This window comes from Pomacea canaliculata, linkage group LG5 (assembly GCF_003073045.1).
Source record: "Pomacea canaliculata isolate SZHN2017 linkage group LG5, ASM307304v1, whole genome shotgun sequence".
Classification (NCBI taxonomy): Eukaryota; Metazoa; Mollusca; class Gastropoda; order Architaenioglossa; family Ampullariidae; genus Pomacea; species Pomacea canaliculata.
Genome location: NC_037594.1, coordinates 9,468,144 through 9,489,349, shown reverse-complemented (window position 1 = coordinate 9,489,349; position 21,206 = coordinate 9,468,144). Strand labels below are relative to the sequence as shown.

Below are 21,206 nucleotides of genomic sequence, written 5' to 3'. Positions count from 1 at the left end.
AATTGTTGGAATTTTTACATGGTGAATCCTAGAACTAGTCGACTAAAGTGTTCAGTGACCTTTTCTCTCACGTGTTTATCGAGAATTACTTCTTGGCGATAACCGTGATCAAGCTCACTGGTTACCTTGACTCACGTGACAGGTGTTTCTACTTCCTCTGATCCTCGGCACCTTCTCTTCTCGCAAAGTTTGTCACATCCTCACGAAAGCAATGGGTTTTTTTTTTTTAAAGTCTTCGACACATGGCTCTACTCAGTCTAGAACCTGACCACGTGCATTGTGGTTCAGTATCAGTGTGCATGCGTGGGTAGGCACTTGTCTCATAGTCAGCTGCGGGGCATCTACTAAAGTTTTATCAGGACCAAACAGCTGATCGACAAGTGCTCGTTGGTGAAATCCTATTTCTGACCTGACCGACTCCCGCACACGGCGGAGTCCAAGGTAAACGAAGTCAAAATATTTTTGTACAAGCTACCTGCACTGCCATTTATTTTCTTATTTATCCTCCCTTCACTTAGAAGTGTTCTTCCAATGTCCGAGTGTTACTTGTACACGCTTCATTATAAATCCAGCAAGTCTGATGACTCAATAGCCTGATGATCACTGCATTCAACTGAGAACAAGATTGTTGGTTCCATTGTGTGGTGTGAAAACTCTTTCCTGCCTGTCCAGCAGAGTAGCAGGAATGGGCACCTGATCATATAATGGGGGAGGGTGAAGACGACGGAAGATTTGCGATCAGCTTCGCACGTGCCGCACCCTGACACGGTGAGCCACTTACGTTCAAATAACAGGTCACGGGATTCTCCATCTCTTTACCTGATATGTATTTTTCAATCTTGCCGATTTTTTCACTGTATACAACAGCAAAGATATTGCAGATTGCTTAGAAAGAGGTTGGGCTCCTCCTCCCACATCACGTGCCTTGTATAGTAAGCCAATACCTGTAAGGCTACCAAGCCATGGAGTTCCCTCCCAAGCCACCCACCCACCCCAAACACACCAAAGGGCATAAAGGGAAGATCTAAACCCCACTCAAAGACAGTCTGGTATGAAATTCTAACCAATGGGCTTTGTCCGTTGTCGATTACGTCATCAAATCGTGCACCACGCGCAGACCAACCAGTCTTAATTATGCATGAACCACAAACACATCTCAAGCTAGACATGCAGCCAACACAACCATGTAATATTGTCTATTTTATTGTACGAATGGTGCGACTTAAAACGGTTGAATCTAGCGCTAATGAACAAGGGTCACATCTTTTATAAATACATCTGTATGTACAATCACTCTGTCAATCACGCCCACGATCGCACAAAGGAACACTCAGTAAATGAATCCACTCTCACACCTGGTTTGTACGATGATGGGAGAAAAAGGCAAGCCCTTTTCTCTCCACAAAAATCGAGTTAAGGGAGGGTAAAAAAAAAAAATGGTGAAAGCCAACCAACCTACTGCAGTTAGAAACATCGACACACTTAAAAATAAACGTATATACAAACACACGCACGCACCCACCTGTGGACTACGAACAAGATGTCCACGACACCCAAATCATTTTCGCCTTTTTTTTCAAAATCGCATACGTTTTTTCATACAAGCGACATTGCAAAATCTCGTGTTTTATTAGAAACATACGAAGCCAAAAGCTCCAACTCCGTCAACAGCAAAAGGAATAAAGCTGAACAGATGGCTGTACTGCCCACACTTACTGATGAGTAAAAGCTTCCACTATAAATAAATGTTCGGCTTCCTTTCTTGCCGACTCCCCAAACCGTCTGACCATCGACCCTTTACACTTAGTCTGAGCTAGCCGTGTGTAACCTACAGGTGAGGAGACTTCCTTTTCCTGTGGGGATCGAACTCAGCCGAGGGTTGCCGTGACAAGACTCCGCAGCCACGCGTCCCCACAGTGGCCGCCAAGTCCCGTCACAAGTTCTAAAGCGACCTCGACTGAAGGACCCAGCTAATGGCGTGCAGCTGACAGACAAGTAAAATACAGAAGCAGTTTGGGCTGACGACCATGCTAGGGATAGCGGATACACTAGGGGAAGGGCAACTGGGAAGATGTCCCGTGACGTAGATGGAGGTATGTGAAGCGTGTACTTCACCGGACAAATACAGACGACCGTTTGACCATGTCTAGCCACTTGATTACATGAACTTTATATAAACTGTCAGACTTGGTCATACGTTCAGCTGTGTTTGATTGAGAAGGGCCTTACGATAGGGTTCATAAACAAGATGTTGCAAAAACCAAGCACCCAAAACAGACCTGAGTGCTGCATTATCTTACTTGTCTTCAGCCTCTCATTACCGGGTGATGCAGGAAGTGCTCATCACCATCATTTCGCTGTTGGGAAAATTGAAAGTTAAAAAATAAAACGCCCACACAAAATGACTAGGAAATCTGCATCGCGGTCTTCACATTGGAGATTGTATGGGAAAGTGGAGAGCACACATACACACCCCGACATACATTCAGCCACGACAGCGCATAATTCTGTACATTCACAATTTAAAAAAAAAACTGTACAAAAGCAAAAGATAAACATATAATTTTAGTCACAATTGCACTCACTACAGTGGGAAGATTAAAAAACAAAGAGCAACTTCTCGATGATTAAGATTTTCCGAGTCCGTTGTGTGACTTACAGGCCCACTACATTCTCAATTACTAGTCTTCATACGTAACCCGAAACACGCATGATCCACTACAAACATTTACTTTCAAAATACCGAAACCCCTTTTTGTATCACAATAGCTATCCTCCTCATATACCATATGGCAAAAAATGTTACAGTCAGCAACACAAAAACGACTGCTGATTGTCTATAAAACGCCTTAGAAACAATAGACATATACTCTCTGCGTGAATTAAAGTTTCAGTATTATATATGTTAACCATTAAACATTTTTCCTGCTAAAAATAACAGCTAAATTAAAAAATATACCCTCCCAAAAAAAAAAAAGAAAACTGCATAGTTAATGTTATCTGCCTGCCATATTAGCAGATTTATTCGTGTCTTTCCAACGAATACAAATTTGTCCGCAAATTTGTTTCGGTCTTCGCCAGACAGTTTTGTGTGTGAACATGTTTCGCATAACATAGTCACATATTCGGTAGTATGCGTTCCCTAAAGGTGTTGCTGAATACAAGCTAACCACTAAAATGAAGTTTAAAAATAATAATAATAAAATTTAGATGGATGCTGTTGGTCGAAAGTGTCAGGTGCAAGGCCATAACCAATGACCAAACGCCGGCATCCATTAACCCTTGCATCAAGACGCCTGAAGATCAACTTGCTGGTTAATTTTCTTAACGTCTGCTTGCAGCTTCGCGCAACTGTTTCTGAGGCTGCTGTGCGCTCGCTAGTAGTGCATCTGGCTGGAGGTGGGGTCAAGGACAGAGGGGTGACTGCAAAGGTGGATGCTTGACTGACGGCCTTCAGCTGCCCCAGTGGACAGACAATTACGGCGCAGGTGAAACGCCGGAGGTTCTCTTGTCCAATCTAAAAAGACACTGAGATGATCTTATAAACCGAAAGCCACCTAACATCCTTTTCTGTCAAATAATCTGTGGCATCTCTCGCCGCCTGCTTTGTGAGCGTGAGAGAGCTTTAACAAAAATGCCAAGACACCAGCGTTTTTAGCCATGTTCTCGCCCTTCCTAGGCGCCAAACACTAATGCAGGATGCAGTCTAAGGGCAGCAACTCTGGCATACGGCTCAGCTCGAGTACTGTGTCCTGCAGCCATTTCCATCTATAAATACTTTTTTTCATCTATAGTAACGTTGTTTCAGCTATAAAATGCGTTAAAAGCATGATACCCAAGCAAAAATCAATGTGCACACCTAAAGTTGGATACTTTCAAGATACTCCTCCCTCACCTGCAAAAAGAAATTGTAATTCTCCCCAAAATAAAAACTTGTAGTTGCAGTCCAAGAAAGTTAATGCTGACATTTCACATCATATTGGTACAATGCTGATATTTGTATTATAATGGTGTTCAAAATATCCATGTTTATAAATTTGCTCATAATCATAAAAAACTGCTTCAAATCCCCAACACACACACACCCTCCCACTACTGACACAATGCATTTTTTTTTTTTTTGAAGAATTTTCTTATAACAATCTGGACCGAGTGATGCTTTGCCTGCTAGCTGAATAAAATCATTTTTAAACAATTACGAAAAAAGTTTTCAAGCTTCACATCCACTAGGAACATGAAGCTATGTTCGTCAACTTATCTTGTGCCCATTAATCATACAATTAGGCCACAAGACAAAATGTCCATCGTTCATCATCGTACTGAAAAATACCATTGCATTGCATTGACTAGAAAGGTCTTCCCTGCTCGAACACAGAGAAGTCTGCTGTTCTAATAAAGTGTGACTGGTAAAGTGATACAACAGTTAAAAACAAAAACTTCATATGCAGCATACAGACAGAACATGTAAGCTGTCTGGGACTCTGACTTCTTTCATGCCTAAGTCTCATAAACATACACATGCATTCATATAATACACACCCCCATACCTCTTCCTAAACCATTAACATTGTTTTTTAAATTTTTCCAAACGTTAATGACGGGTTCAGTAACTATAAGCAGCTGATCAGCAGAGTATCTAGACGCAACATTTTTTTTCCACTGGGGACAACAGTCGTCATTGCAAGTGCTTACAAACATGCAGAATGCCTTTGCTAATGTAAAGACATTTTAAGGAGATAGGCATCCTTCCTTAGGGTGTTATTTTCTAGCAGCTTCCAGAACAGAAAAGAAGCAAAAGCATTTCACAAACATAATGAAGGTCAACTGCTGTTGCCACAACCTATAGCCATTCTCACAGTGCCTGTCCTTTAGCACCTTCTAACATTACACCAATCTCTGAGCAACATTCACATCATTCCTGTCTAAGTTTTGTTGAAGAATTATGGCATGAAAACCAAAACAAAAAATATATACCAATACAATTATGCATAGCAAGCTTGGCAATATTAAAAATGAGAACTTAACGAAGACAGCATAATGGCAGAAAAGTAAATAATATGCATAAAAAGCCACACTTTGAGTCTACCATGCAATCACTGTATCTAACTTCATTTTTAAGCAATAACTTTTAAAAAGGACACTCAGCACATAAAAAACCCGCTAAATTCTTCACTTATAAAAACATTTCTTGCAAGCCAGCTTTTGTGTAAGACCTCTAAAATCCATTTTGATCAATATTGAGATGTACAGCAGAGTCCTGAGCTATTTGTTCTTTTAGTTCCAGTTAATGACAAATGTGACCATATCTAAATTTAAATCACTATGCCCCTGGCTGTGCAATGACAGATTACCAACTGAAGTCTTAAAGTAAACATTTAAGATTAAAATATAATGACATGCAGAAAGGATAATAAGGTGAACACAAATTAAGTAACATGTTCTATCATACTCTGCAACACCATCTGCAATACAGTACAAAGAAAAGGGTACTCCTTAATAAAAGTTCTCCCTTCTTTGTTGTGAATTACACGCCACTGCATACATCAAGTAAACTTATTACTAAGCAAGACTGGATGGTTCTCATCACCAAATAGCCTGCCCCTAAAGACTGCAGGGGCACTTATCAGACACATTAACAGGCAGAGAGGCCAGAGGCACAAGAACGTGATTCTTATACAAAAGCCACCAAGTTTGGCGTGCAGCTTTGATGTTTGGTAACTGCATTACCATAAGGCCATTTCTTCAAAACAACGTTATCCAGAAACTGAATTCACGGCCCTGATGACCTATACACTGCAAGGAAGTTGAAAAGACTGAAATGGTTCTTAGGATATTTTTATTTTTACAGGTATTGTCCCATTAGCAATTACAGGAAAAAGGTGATAGTAGGAGAGGGGCACTTCTCTGTTTTCCCATTTACATCTCAACCAAACTGAAAGTGAATACCAAGAGACAAAACCATTCAGAGAGCAGCAGTAGATAACATTCACTTGTACCAAAAGAAAAAAAATCACACAATAAACATTTCTATCAATGGCATCAGGTGAAACACAACACATTGTGTTTACAAATGAATGACCACCGTAACTGATCATAGATTATCACCTGCAAGATAATGCATGGTATATGGTATAGAATTTTAAAATGAAAATGCAATTTGCAGGTACTTCGAGCAGTTTGCAACTTAAGTATTTTAGTTGTGCCTTCTAGCTTACAAACAGTAATGGGAAAATGTTCCCTCATAAGTTTGCCCACCAATATAAGTGTTCTGACATATTGAATCATCTCTCATCAGCAAGGTAAGAATTCTTTTATAACATTAAAAAAGAATCAAAAGCATTCTAATTTCACTATTTTAAAAAATCAGTTATCAATGTTAAACATTAGAGAATAGACCTAAAACACATTCTTATAATACAAAGGACAGATAACAGCTACTGTAAAACATTCAAAAATCACACATAACAAATGCACATTCATTTCATGAATCTGTATCATCTGAACTTGAGGTGATCTTGAGTACAGAAAACAACAAATCCAGTTGTAGGTCTTTCTACCCTTACAACTCAGCACTTTCTAAGCTATGAATGTTTGAATACTCTCCCAATGTGCAGCTGTTCACATGTAGTCTCCTAGCCGGTGCAGGCTGAATCTACTGTACAATCTGCTGTGAAATTTTCCCAGCTGAAGAGTGGCTTTTAATTATCTCCATTCTATAAGCTGTCTGAAGTGCAGCTTGGAGTGGTATGTGATTTCAAAGCTGGCTACTTCTTATTCTCAAGATATACCAGAACATATCACACAAAAGAACCAAGAGACTACGGGTCAACTATAAATGTATTAAAAACCAAACAAAAAAAATAAAAGAAAAGAAAACTAGTTGGCAGACGTAAAAAAAGAAAACCAAATGCAAAATTTTTTGCAGTGGTAACAAGGAAAAAATTCATTTAAAGATATAAAAATTAATTTAGAGTATTAAAACTAGCTTTAGAAGTGGGCAATCTGCCTTTAATCAATCTCCCAACAAATAATCCCTTATTTTGAGCCTACTTCATAAACAAGCATAAATCTTTAGGCTGATTTAAAAAACCTTCAATTCACCAGAAAAATCTTTCGTGAGTGTGGACAATGACATTTAAAAACCCACTATGACTGCAAAAAAAAAATAAAATAAAACATCAACACTACCAGCTTGAACATCAACTACAACCCTTAAAAATTGAGATTCAGTATATTCTGTTCATACTCATACAGAATTTCTTTCAGGTACACACATATATACTCTCTCCCTCTATGATAAAAGAATCTCTTCAAAACAAAATGCCCATACAAAACTTCTCTAAATAAATGGGAGTATGATGCAGAAAACATCTTAATACCACTAGTGAAAATGCTACAAAAAGAGCAGAGTCTGCCATCCTAACATGTCACCAGCTTAGTCTGCACCATGGCACCATTGAAACAATGCTCAATGTCTTGTCACGGAGCTGCCAAACGCACAAATTTAAAATTAATGGCCTAAAATATGCCATTTAGCCATAAGTATATTTATTGATCCCTTGTACTGTGTTATGTAAAAATAACTAAGTTTTTGTGGCAAAAAGACAGGATGACACAGTGAGAAAGTAAAAGGTTAAGTTTAAAAATGATGATGTTTAAGTCACTAAGTATCCATACATGCATGAATCAGGAGAAAGCAGATAATCCATGTGCCAAGTTTCTGTTTGCCTTGTTTTTTCAAGAACTCCATTCACAGAAATAGTTGGCTGATCAGCATTCAGGATGCACATCTGTACTTTATATATTATCAGCAACAAACAGCATTTTCCTGAACTTTGGTTTTTTAAAAGAACACATGTTGATGGTGAAGCAAGTGTCACTGAATGATCATTTGGGTGCCATGATGCAAACTACTTTGTCTCCACACACACACACTGCAGTAGGCAAAACACTCAAACCATACAGGAAGACACAATAATGACAAGACATGAAACAAGAAAACCACTGTGAACAATGAGCTGCCAGCTATCACTGGGGCCCTGCCGACAGTATAAACAGTCTTTGAATGTGTGCATGCACTTGAGCATATAATGTAGGAGACCAGCCTACAGTATCCAATAGGTTCCACTGAACATTCCTTTAGAAAAGTCTGCCCTGACACTCAACCTTTCCATGGTCTTTCTCCAGATCACCATCTTCCATCATCCCTGCTGTTGCAACGTCTTACACAAGAGCAGTACACAAATTTCATGGCTCACTTTACAGCAGTTTTTTCTCTCATAAAAGAACATCCATACAATGTGTTTTTATTCCCTATTACACTTAGGTTATATGCTCAAGAATGGGCAGTGTGCATCAACACCCTTGTCCCCTTTGAAAAAAAAATAAAATCAAATAAAGACCACATACAAAAAAAAACTCCATCTCCCCTGGATGAAGTTAATATTCCTCTGTGTCTGGCACACGAGTAATACTTGGTGGCAAACCTATGCCTTCAATATCATCAAGTCTATCCACTGTAGCCAGGTTTATCTCTCTTCGAAGAAAAACTCCACACAAAAGTTCCACAAGACAATTTCCTTCCAAGCCTTTTTCAGCATCAATAAAGCCACATTTCTAATACATTCTCACTGATTATAAACCCACATATCTGTAAGTCTGTTGCTGACTCTGATTTTTAAATCTCCTGGACCCTGAGGTAGAGAGAATATGGCAACTTGCATGCACATGCACAGAAAGATGGTTGTGTATGCCAATAATGAGGTCAAAGTGTGACCTGTTGTCTTATGCCTGGGATTTCTCTTAATTTCACTGGGCTTCACTGCTGTCTGTGTCATTCCAGAGAAAGAAGTTTAAAAAAAACAACTGTTCAAGCTTTGGAAACAAGCTGATGCAGTCCTCACAACAAGCAACAAAGCCTAAAATTTCTCTCTTTTCTTCTGATGGTCCCCTGGGCAGTCTAACACTGACAACATTCATCTGTTGTGGTTTTCTTCAAATGCACAAAGTAGCACTAGACAGCCACATTACTAAAAGAGCATTTACTTTGCACCACATATGAACCTTTGTTGATTTTTTTCCCCCTGCTAAAGCCATGATGGAAGATTTTGACTGTGCAGCCTCATTAGAGAAGCTGTGAGTACATCACAAGGAAACAAATATGTAAGTGGCTACACATGGATTCACATCAGCCATAATGAGAACCAGCAAACAATTCATTTTTTTTTTTTTGAATACAATAAGAGGAAAAGTGCAACCTAAACACAATCTTGTTTTCAATTTTGCAAGTCAAATACTTCTTGACTGAATCACGATGGCGATGTTTGGCAAGAAAAATATGGACCAAGCCCAAGGTAAGTGATGCACACATAACAACCTGCTTGTTGAAATAACATTTTACAATGTCGTCATACCAGTCTGGTCTGTATCATCAAGTCATAAAGCTTATCAGCAAATGCTAAATTTTACATAAAATCATTAAAACAAGAATGTATTTCCAAAAGAAACAATACATTTGTCAGTGTCAAACATCACACCTTCCCTGTTCTAGCTAGCTTTGCAATATGTAATTAAGCTGGAACTAGTTCCCCATCCCCCCCTCTAAACTGACTCCATGTATACTTCCAGGGAGAGCAAAATTAGACTATTCAAAAGTTATGTCTTAAGTCTACAAAATTCTATGACTTGAAGCCAACTTTTATCCACAATGAGCAATTAAAAGAGAAAACAAAAAAATTTTGACCCACCCATTTCCATAACTTGATTGTAGTATATGAATATTAAACAGCCTATCGAAAAAATTTGACCAGCCATAATCCTCAAGCACATTGTGCACTTTAACCAAACAAGTGATAAATGTTAAACTTCCAACATTTCCAGGTCTCCACCTAAAAGAATAAGAGGGCTGGATAAGTGGAAGATTTGCTCTTAGTAGCATCTAAACAAAGAAGAATATAGAAGCATTTATTCTGCAAATGTCACTATTGACTGTAAAATCTTATGTAACATTTCAGAACTTTTTTTGTGCATGAACCTGGAATGCTGGAGGTTAGACATTGTCACTGCACCCATAGTTTGGAAGTTCGATAACAAAGATATCTTCTTTAAAACACTTCCAGCCTAAACCCTCCAACCCAGTCAAAACAGTGGAAGTCCCCAAGTGACATTCAGTAATATGGCTTTGAAAATGTAGCATACCACAAGTAAAGGGCACGTGAGAATGCAGCAAGCAATCTTATTCATTTTTGTTCTGCCCATACTTCATTTATATCTGGGGAAAAAAAAGAACATTTATATTTTGAAAGAAAGAAAAGCAGCATAGGCGTAGCCCTGCAAGGCATGGTAAAAGAAAAGAATAGTTGCGTTCAACAACCCTAGCTTAAAAGAAAAAGAATGTCTATTAGTCAACAAACCAGACCACATATGCAGCCTGTGGCTGCAAAGCAACCGTGCAAACATGGTTAGACAGCCCTGAGGTTGGTACAGCTATACAAAGAACTGTTACCAGCTGTGGTTGCAAGCCCTGTCACCATCTCATATGGGACTGGGTAGGGAGGACATGGAAGCTAGAAAGGTGGAGAGGCAGAAAAAAGGGGCAAAACATTGGGGAAGGAAAAGGTGTAACAGCATAAGGTACTGTTTCACCCCATTCATGCCTGAATTGATGCAAGTCATTGAGCACTGTCACACAAGAAAAAAAAAAGGCGTGACCCATTCAAAAGGGAGATGCACAATTATCTCCTTTGCCATTCATTGTGAGTTTATGCGAATGGTCGCCACTCTGCCAAGATGGCAGCAGCTGCAGGCAAGTGGTAGCTCTTGTGCTGGTTGCTGACTTCAGTAGGATGCTGGCCAATGTTGACATCAAGGTGACTGGCACTGTCCTCCAGCCCTCCAGTGCTCATCCGTGATGGCAAATGCAGACCTGAGTCCTGAAAAGTCCAAGAGCTATCACTGCCATGAAACTTGTTTCCTATTTACTGTGCAACATCTGGCATGATGACATTCTGAGTATTCACAGAATTTTGGCCAGTACACTCTGCCCTGCTATCCCATGAACACAAATCCACTGAACTGGTGACTAGCAGCAAAAAAGCACCATCTGCTTCTAGGAGGAATTTGAGTTTGTGGAGCTGTCAGCCTGCAACATGACAAACAGCCATGCATGGCTCAGTCAAATGAACATCCCCAATACCAAAGCCATGCACAATGCAACACATAAATGCTAAAAATAAACCAACCAAAAAACAGAAAGGCTCCTAATTTCAAAACCTGTTAGTGGCTATCCCATCCAAGGTAGCCTTGTGCATTTAACAGTGCATTTCTCATGGGGTTTTTTTTCTCAATAAATCAAGCATAAAGCCCTAAAAAAAAGCCATGCCATGCAATGTGCTAAAACTATTTAATTATGAAAGACAGAAAAGTCTAGAAAACAAATAGAACTGAAATTCAAATGACACCTACGTTCTTTTAGAAGTCTCTTAAGTTTTTATGCTGGCCACATTTTTTTCATAAGCATTTTAATACGTTATGCAAGTGTGATCATAATATAAACACACATTCAAAACCAGTTTTTACTTATCTATTGTGAATACTGTTAAGCTTCAGTTACTTGCAAGCACAGAAAAAAACCAAAATAATAAAATTGAAACAAATTAAAAGAGAAAGAAATGCAAACCAAAAGATAAAGCCAAACACCTACCAACTCTGTAAAATGCTCTGTAAAAGGATTTTTTACAGTTAGCCATTTGCAATATTTTTAAGCTATTGATTACACCTAAAATGCAATTAAAGAAAACATTAAGAGCACTGGTATACATGGAAAAGAAATTTTAAGAAAAGCCTGGTGATGTAGGCGGATGATTAGTAAATATTTTTTAAGCTGTGCTGGCCAAATGCACAATAAAAAGTATGCAGTAATAAATCCCCATAATCTTCTTACTCCCTCACACATTTTAAGGACACTGCCTAGTTCTGTCAACAAATACTTGTGTTTTTTTTTTTGTTTTTTTTTTGCCCTAAGACAAGAGCTGGTCAAATCACATGATGGTTGTATAGAAGTATCACATCTTCGGTATTTTTTTTTTTGCAAGCGGTAATGACAGTATGGAAGAAGTGGTTATCAATGTTATTGAAGGATGACGCATTGTGTATGCATCATCCTAACTTTTGTGAACCTGACATCTAACTGCACTGCATAAAAATGAGAAAGACTAAAGCAAAACAGGCTAAAAAGCAACGAGCAATAAATGCCAATTTAGGTCTTCAGTAACTAGGTACCCACAAAAGAACTATTAAGCCTTTATCCTCAAAAATAATGATTGCACCAAAAGTAAGATATTAAGATTGTATAACAGCGGTAGCATGCTCTTAAAAGCTTTGTTGTCATGGTGCAGCCTCTATAACTAACATAATACTAATCATTAGGCCACTGGTGACAGAAATATATAAATGAACATGTCCCTAAAAAAAAAGTCTTAATAGTAGAATTTCCCAACCACAAGGGATACAGCATCAGCAATGGAAAGGCTAGTTCTGATACCTACTCTTGCCAGTCAAAATGAACAAAATTGTCATAGACCTGCATAATACAGATGGACTGATCTGTATAGCAGGAGAATCAAGCTAGCAACAAGTACCTGACGACAGCAGCCAAGACAACTCACTCGTCTCCGCCGAAACAAGCGCTCAAAGAAACCACGCGGTGGAGGTGTTGGTGGAAGATCCTCTCGAAGATCTGGAGTGGCTTCTCCATCAGGTCCAAACAAATTTAGTTCTTTATAACATTCAGTCTCTATCATCTGAAAGAAATTAATGCACATTAAATGCATCTTCATAACCAGCACACTTGAGCTAATAACAATTTCTCCTCAACAGCTTACTTTACTCTTCCATCCATAAAAAGACAAAAGGAAAGTTGTTTTTAACTGCAAATTTAAAAAGAATAGAATTGGAAGTAGAATGCCAATGAAATTTTGAAAAAATAAATACTTTATAGATGAAAGTTACAAATAAAGTAAAATCATCATCTAGAAATATTCTGGTATTTGAATGCCAAGAAAGGATCCGGGTACAGTGAGCAATTTAGAAACAGGAGAAAATTTCTGCTCTACAGTTTATTGTTTCTTCTCAGAAGCACTTTTTTTTCAATTTTAAATCCAATCCCTCTTGAAACAAATGACAGAAGGAAGAGGTGGACAAAAAGGGAAAAAAAATAAACAAAATTGCAAGTTCTTTTCACTTGAAATTGTGATGAAGATGACAAAGTTAAAATTCCAGCATCTGGAGATTCACAGAACTTTCACTTCAGAACATTAGAAAATCAGATTTCACTTGGCAACATAAGATATTTCAAGTTCTTCTTCTGGAAAAGCATTCTAACCAACAGAAAATACAATTTTATCCAATAAATATTAAGCATCTTGATGCCTCCCAAGGCTCTCACAGTATTCTTCAAGTTTTCCTTCTTGTATTATTTTTATTTCCTATTGGTTAGATATAAATTTTTGAAAACTGAACGTGTTGCTACAAGAAAAAAAAAAAATAAACAGAAAAAGACCAACATAAAGGTACATGCCTCATTCTGCCATGGAATGGATACACTGCCAATATTGAATTTGCTATAGAAGGTGTCATCACTTGCATCCAGATTAACTCCTTTAACAGTGGAAAACTGCTCTATGTCCAGCACATCTTTGCAGTAAACAGCCCTAGGCTGCAAAATATGAAAAACATATGGTGTCAAATGACTGATTTACTGGTGGCGATTTTTGCAAGTTGCACAAAACTAACAAGCATCTCACACTGGAATATAAAAGAATTACTTCCCTTTTGCCTTAGAAATTTCAATACATAAATTTCTTTGGCAAGTCATTGATGTGAAGGCATTTCTTTTTAATAGAAAATTTGTTCAATTTGTAAGCTTAACACAAAGAACTTGTATTTGGTTCTGTAACTGAACAAAAAACAGGTATAAACCTCCCCCCCCCCCAAAAAAAAAAAATAAATAAATAAAACTCCACTAAAATAAAAATATTGCAGCACATATATCCAGACAGGATCATGAAAAGGATACAAATTTTGTTTGGCAGGTGTGAGAGAGAGAGAGAGGAGGGGGAAATGCATTTACACACAGATTCTATGCATCTTTGCAAAAAAAAGTTCAAATATCTAGAAACTTACGTCTGGAACAAATGGAACCTCAAACATTCCAGCTTCTAATCTTTTCCAGTTGATGATTCTAAAGAAGACATGTGATTTCACATCTGTAGCACCTTCTAGGCCACAACCAAGCCGACTGAGAGGATTCTTTTCCAGAAGCTGTCAATATGAAGTATAATATTAATACAATCTTATATCAGTCTTCTGAACTCATTCTACTTCACAAATATATACACAAAGTGCTGATCCCACTGGGTGAATAGTTGACTTTTTTCCTGAAATCTTTTCTTCATTTTATTTTGCCATTCTTGCCTGAAATTTTTCTCTATACAGAATTGTTTCTGTTTCACTGAAAATTTAACTTTCACTATAAACCAAGCAATCTTTCCATTTTCTGCTTTACAAACCATATACTTTCTTATTACATGCTCTGCAAATTAGATTTTGCGTCGCATAAAGGTCAACTGAACTGACAATAGGTGTTTTGTGTGCCATACTGCACTTTCTTTTATGCATATCTAAAGACTGTGATTGTGTTTATTAATGCTTCCTCAGCATCAAAACTTTATTCTACTTTCAACAGTCTTGCCCTAAAGCTCATCTTCAGGCAAACATTTTCCCACTTTGCCTTACTGCAAGAGACCCAAGATCTTGATTTTTGTAATATTATGATAACGTATATCTCTTCATATTTATTGATAGGTTTCAGAATGTCTTGTTTATTTTGAGTTCGTATTCGTAAACTTGTGTTTGACCTTTTCTTTTAATGATCACAGCTTTCCATTAATGTCATTTATCTCTTTCACTTAAGATTTACAAGAGAGCAAAATAGTAGGTTTGTACAAGCATATGTTTAAATATAAAGAGTGCATTTCCCCAACAATCATCTCCAGTGACCAATGAATTAAGACTTTCATTTTGCAAACTAGAACATGGCAGAGATAAAGACCACTGAGTCACATCAAAGAGTAGTTAAAGATCTCATGAACCAAAAGCCATAAGAACTGGTGAGTTCTTACATACCGCCTGACAAATTGAACGACACTCTTCTGAGAAGTTTGCAGAATACACTTCCTGATCTTCTTTCACACGACGATCCACCTCTTCACGTTTCACTTTCTCTTTCCGAGCTCGAAATGGAGCCTGTAATTTCAAAACATGATCTAATTAAAATCTAATGTAAAATGATTTACATCTTCATAATGAAAAAGAAAACCCTGTTCTGCAAAATTTAGGTTTTGTTTAATCTGTTAAATATAGAACAATCTGCAGTGCAGCTGGTTTCAGCATGAAATAAGGAGCATTTTCCTTAACATAATGATAAATATGGTCTTTGTTTACTCAAAAAAAAAATTCCTAATTTTTTTTTTAATCAAGCATTTAAGAATGCCAAGTATACATATAAAAATAAATTTAAGGTGTTCTAGCTAGTTAGCTGTCTTAGGTATTCACTAACAAGTATGCATGCTGTCTTGGAAACATCAAATATTTATATTTTACTAATGTGTATGGATGAGGGGGTCAGGCTTCTTTAATAGGAAAAAGTATACTTACGTTCTTCAGAAAAAGTGTCTGCTTTGTGTGCATCTAGCTGTGTGCATGTAAAATTTCAAATTCAATAATATACCAATATGAAGAGAATGAGTGACGCTTCGTTTATCAGCTACACCATCAGTACCTTACGTACGCAAGTCTTGGCCATACACTGACCTTGCCTTCAATCATCTCATAGATGATGCAGCCCAACCCCCACCAGTCTGGGCTGAAGGTATATCTTTCATTTTTCACTACTTCAGGTGCTGAAACACCACAACAGATGAGCCAGCTTGTAATCTACAAGTTTTGATAACATTTTCAACACTCTAAGCCAAATTAAAATGTCAAAGTTCTTTACAGCAAGCAACTTACCCATATATCCAACAGTGCCAACACGACCTCGTATACTTTCTCCTGGTGGAATCTCCACAGCCAGACCCAAATCTGATATTCGAACATGGCCTAATCAACAAAAGGCAAAAAGTATCTGTTAGTTGTTGAAAGTTATCTGTTGGTTGTTTAAAGGAACAAATGCAGTTAATTAAGCATCATCAAACTTTTGAAAATTATCTTTGTGTAAATTTACTGATGTCTTTATCATATGTGGAAGAGGTATGAGGAAACAAGTCTCAAATTTATTAGACTAACATGAAGCAAGTGAAGTGCTGACACCAATGACCAAATGAAACTTGTGTTAAAGGTTCCTTAAAAGAATACAGTTGGAAAAGATATCCTGGAATCAATCTCTTCTAAACAAACTGTGTTCTACTTAGTTCTGTATTCTTTATTCCGTAAACTAATTTTACCACCTCCAAACTAAACCTTGAAACTAAACTCTTTAACTTTCCTTGCTTTTGATTATATAAAAATCATGTTAAAGACCAACCCAAATGGTTCATGTTTTTTGCAGATATCAATAGGTATAGGCGATATAAAACTAAGCTGTAAATTTTAGGATCTAAAATCTGTCCGTTAATTATAGAGTAACAAAGTACAAGCTTCAAACTTGCGACTAATGAGTAACGCAAACAGTGCACCTCATCATGTTAGTACACCAATGACAACATTGCCAGGAATCAACACCAAACACAGAGAGAGACAATGAGTGACATTTTGGGTTATTTGGATGATGAAAGTTTGCATTTAACGTGCTATAGTAGTAGTTTTTGAGAACAGAAGGAAACTGTACAAGAAAAAACTGTACATGTTCGAGCCCAAAGGTTCCCCAATCCCAAACAAATGTCAGCATTTTTCACACTTGCAGCCAACATCTACCTGCAGATAACAATAATCTGCTTGCACCCTTAGACAAACATCTATCATACCTACCATGAGGTAGAGTGAAGTCATTCTTCATTGCCATCTTTGTTTAAAAATGCCCCAATGAGACCACTACTTAAGACGTTTACGCTTGACATCAATGTGTTGAACAACTACCGCCCAGTTTCCAAATTGTCTTTTCTCTCTAAGACTCTAAGTGACCATAGACATATTACCTGCCCTTGACAGTGGTGATGTTTCTGCCTTAATTCTACTGGACCTGTCTGCTGTATTCAACACTATCAACCACTCTCTGATAGGACCCAGACTATGTTCTTTGATAATCAAACATCTTGTCTTGCTCCACTTTCCTGTAGGGTTCCCCAAGGATCAGTACTTGACCCAGTTCTGTTTATGTTCTACACAAAACCACTTTCATCAAGCATCCAGTCTCACCATGTTTCTCATCAAGCATCCAGTCTCACTATGTTTCTCATCAATCATATGCTGACGACACGTAACTGTACTGTGCCACACCACCGGCTGAATCTCACTCTGCTGCTAGCACTATAGAAGCCTGTATTAGTGACATCAAGGACTGGATGGACAAAATTAAGCTTAAACTAAACGATAAAAAAAAACGGAAACCCTCCTATGTTCTAGAAGTTTCATATCGCCTATATCTATAGCTGCAAGAAACATAAGCCATTCAGGTCGATCTTTAAAATTCTCTTATAATCGAATAGACAAGAATTATGTCATGTTAAAATAATAAAAGAGTTTTATTAGGACACTCAGGATGTGGCATAAACATTCTAATGCCTACAGTACTTGCACTAAACCTTTAACAATATTTTTTTTAATTAAAATATCTCCTTAAGCAGTGCACATGGCAAATAGACAAGAACAGCAAGACGGGCAGACACAGAAATCGATCAACATCAAGACCAAATAATGCTGTGATAATATTTTTGTAAAGTTTATTGTATGCACCCCCCTGTGGGACCCCGGGGTATGCTTGCCTAGCAAGCATTGTAAGAATAGGGTCCCTGCCATCCAGCCAGGCATGTCGTAAGAGGCGACTAAGGTGGACACCTCACCTAGAGGTAAATTAGGTTGTGGTAGGGCTAACAACCCCACCATGTAAAAAAAAAGTATGTTACAGAAACTAAAACCAGAGAACTCGTCACAGATGGCGGAGGTAATGAAGCACACCAGGTGACTGGACTAATGACGGACGACAGCCAAACCCGAAAGGGAGCTGGCGCCCCGACAGTGGATTTACTGAAGCCGAGGCAAAAGTTGAGGGTGGGGTGCTGGAACGTCCAGACCTTGTACCAGACTGGCAGGATGCACCAACTAGTCAAGGAGTTTGACAACTACAACTTGGACATCCTGGGAGTCAGTGAGGTCAGATGGACCGGCACGGGAAAGAGGAGACTAGCGTCAGGACATACCATCTTGTTCTCAGGAAGATCAGACGCTCAGCACTCTGAAGGAGTAGCTCTACTCCTCAACAAGAAAACGGAAAAGGCACTGCTGGAATGGAAGCCTTATGGACCTAGGCTTTTGAGAGCAAGATTCCATTCAAAGTACACCAAGCTGACAGTGCTAGCCTGCTATGCACCAACAAATGACTCTGAGGCAGAAGACAAGGATGCTTTTTACGATCAGCTCCAAGCAGCCTCAGAGAGCGTTCCAGCCCACGACATGTTGCTCATCGTCGGCGATCTCAATGCCAAGGTGGGAAGTGACAACACCTGCAGGGAGCATGTCATGGCAAACATGGAATCGGAACCATCAATGACAACGGAGAGAGACTGGCAGACTTTTGTGAAAGAAAACAACCTACTGATTGGTGGCACACTCTTCCACACAAAGACATCCACAAGGCAACATGGACATCACCAGATGGGACCACAAAGAACCAGATAGACCATGTCATCATCAACCGAAAATGGAGGAGCTCACTTCAAGATGTTAGAGCCTACAGAGGAGCAGACGTTGCCAGTGACCACACTCTTGTGATAGCCACAGTTTCCCTGAAGCTACGTCGATCACGAGGAAAACAGGCACGTCAGCAGAGAGTGGACTCTGGCAAACTGAAAAATCCAGTCATCGAAAGGCCTTTGCTATGGAAGTAAAGAACAGGTTCCAAGCACTAGGAGACCAACAAGAGATGACCTTAGACGACTTCAATCGAGTCTTACAGGAATCAGGAGAGAAAATACTGGGCTTCCAACGGAAAAAGAAAGAACATTGGATCAGAGAAGAGACATGGAAGAAGATAGAAGAGAGAAAGTCAGCCAAACAAAGAATCAACAGCACCAGATCTGAGCGCCTGAAAGAACAACTCAGACAAAGATATGCAAAACTAAACAAAGAGGTAAAGAGGATGGCAAGAACCGACAAAAGAGACCACATAGAGAAACTGGCAGATGAAGCAGAAAATGCAGCAAGTAAAAATGACCTGAAGACACTGTACAAGATAAACAAACAGCTAAACAACGGGTTTAAGAACAGTGATGTGCCAGTGAAAGACGTGAACGGTAATGTCATCGAGGGAGAGGCAGAAAAACTACAGCGCTGGAAGGAACATTTTGAGTCGGTTCTGAACAGACCAGATCCCCCTCAGCTTGCAGACATCCAGCCAGCAGCTATAGACCTTGACATCTGCACAGACCCACCAAGCCTGGAAGAAGTGACAGCAGCAGTCAAGACAATGAAGAGCGGCAAAGCACCAGGGGCAGATGGAATAACAGCAGAGATGTTGAAAGCAGATATAAATGTGACAGCTCCCAAGCTGACTGAAATCTTCAAGCAAGTTTGGGAATCAGGGCAGCTCCCTGATGCGTGGAAGACAGGGCTCATCTTCAAGTTACCCAAGAAAGGAGATCTTGGAGACTGCAATAATTGGAGGGGCATAACACTTCTTTCCCTCACCAGCAAGGTCTTCAGCAAGATTGTTTTGTCAAGACTGACGGCAACTCTTGAGAAAGACCTCCGACCACAGCAAGCAGGATTTCGTCCTGGGCGATCCTGCTCCGAACACATCTTCATTCTGCGACAGATTCTGGAGCAGAGCAATGAATGGAACACACCGCTGTACATCAATTTCATCGACCTGGAGAAGGCTTTTGACAGCATCCACCGCGAGTCCTTATGGAAGATCCTGAGGCATTACGGAGTCCCTGCAAAACTTGTTCAGGTCATTGCAATGCTGTACAGCGATTTCAAATCCCAGGTTGTCTGTGACACGGAGCTCACAGACCCCTTCAACGTCAGTACCGGGGTGAAGCAGGGCTGCATTCTGTCGCCGTTCCTCTTCATCCTGGCCATGGACTGGATCATGAAGACTTCCACCGACAGTGAGAGGAGAGGGATCAGATGGACCATGACTATGACAGCAACAACAACGCTGGAAGACTTGGACTTTGCTGATGACATTGCCCTGCTGTCACACCGCCACCAAGACATGCATGAAAAAACAAAGGCCTTCTCAGAAACAGCTGGAAACCTTGGCTTGAAGGTCAGCACAAAGAAAACGAAAAGTATGAGAGTGAACGCCAGAGTCCAAGACAGCATCAAACTAAATGGAGAAGAGATTGAGGAAGTTGACAGTTTCACCTATCTTGGGTCCAAAATGTCAAACACCGGGATGCGAGGTGGAGATTCGAGCCCGACTGGCGAAAGCCAGCCAGGCCTTCGCCTCACTCAGGAGCACATGGAAGGCAAAAAACATCAGCCAGAAGATCAAACTGAGAATCTTCAAGTCAAATGTGATCAGCACCCTCCTTTACGGATCAGAATCCTGGAAGATGACCAAAACCATCAGTAACAAGCTTGACGTCTTCCAAAACAGATGCCTCAGGCGCATACTTAACATCTTTTGGCCAAATACCATCAGCAACGAAGAACTCCACCGAAGAACTGAAACCGAGTCCATCACCACGCAGGTTCAACGAAGGCGTTGGCGATGGATTGGACATGTGCTCCGCCAGCAGACAGCAGACCTTTCCAGAGTCGCCCTACGATGGACTCCAGATGGCCGAAGAAAACGAGGCCGCCCAAAGGAAACTTGGAGAAGAACAGTGGAAAGGGAGATGAAAGGAAAGGGCTGGACATGGGGTCACCTAGAGCGGGTTTCAGCCGATCGACATCGGTGGCGGACTCTGGTTGAGGCCTTATGTGCAACCTGATGCACGAAGAGGAATAGATAGATAGATTGTATGCACCTAATTTGTTTCTGT

General features: G+C 39.4%; 1 protein-coding gene across 4 annotated transcripts in view; it reads right to left on the bottom strand.

Moving 5' to 3' along the window:
• Nucleotides 1-1,187: 1,187 nt before the first annotated feature.
• LOC112564568 (G protein-coupled receptor kinase 5-like) overlaps nucleotides 1,188-21,206 on the bottom strand; it is a 43,846-nt gene continuing 23,827 nt past the window's right edge. For 2 of the 4 annotated variants that reach the window (XM_025239472.1, XM_025239475.1), the window contains 6 exons: nucleotides 16,069-16,158; nucleotides 15,871-15,959; nucleotides 15,184-15,303; nucleotides 14,182-14,319; nucleotides 13,577-13,714; nucleotides 1,188-12,800 (listed from right to left, as the gene is read on the bottom strand). In XM_025239472.1, the coding sequence (XP_025095257.1) occupies nucleotides 12,573-12,800; nucleotides 13,577-13,714; nucleotides 14,182-14,319; nucleotides 15,184-15,303; nucleotides 15,871-15,959; nucleotides 16,069-16,158 (803 nt within the window). In that variant the 3' untranslated portion in view covers nucleotides 1,188-12,572. The remainder of the gene's footprint in view (nucleotides 12,801-13,576; nucleotides 13,715-14,181; nucleotides 14,320-15,183; nucleotides 15,304-15,870; nucleotides 15,960-16,068; nucleotides 16,159-21,206) is intronic. The other 2 variants (XM_025239474.1, XM_025239473.1) reach the window with 2 other exon arrangements.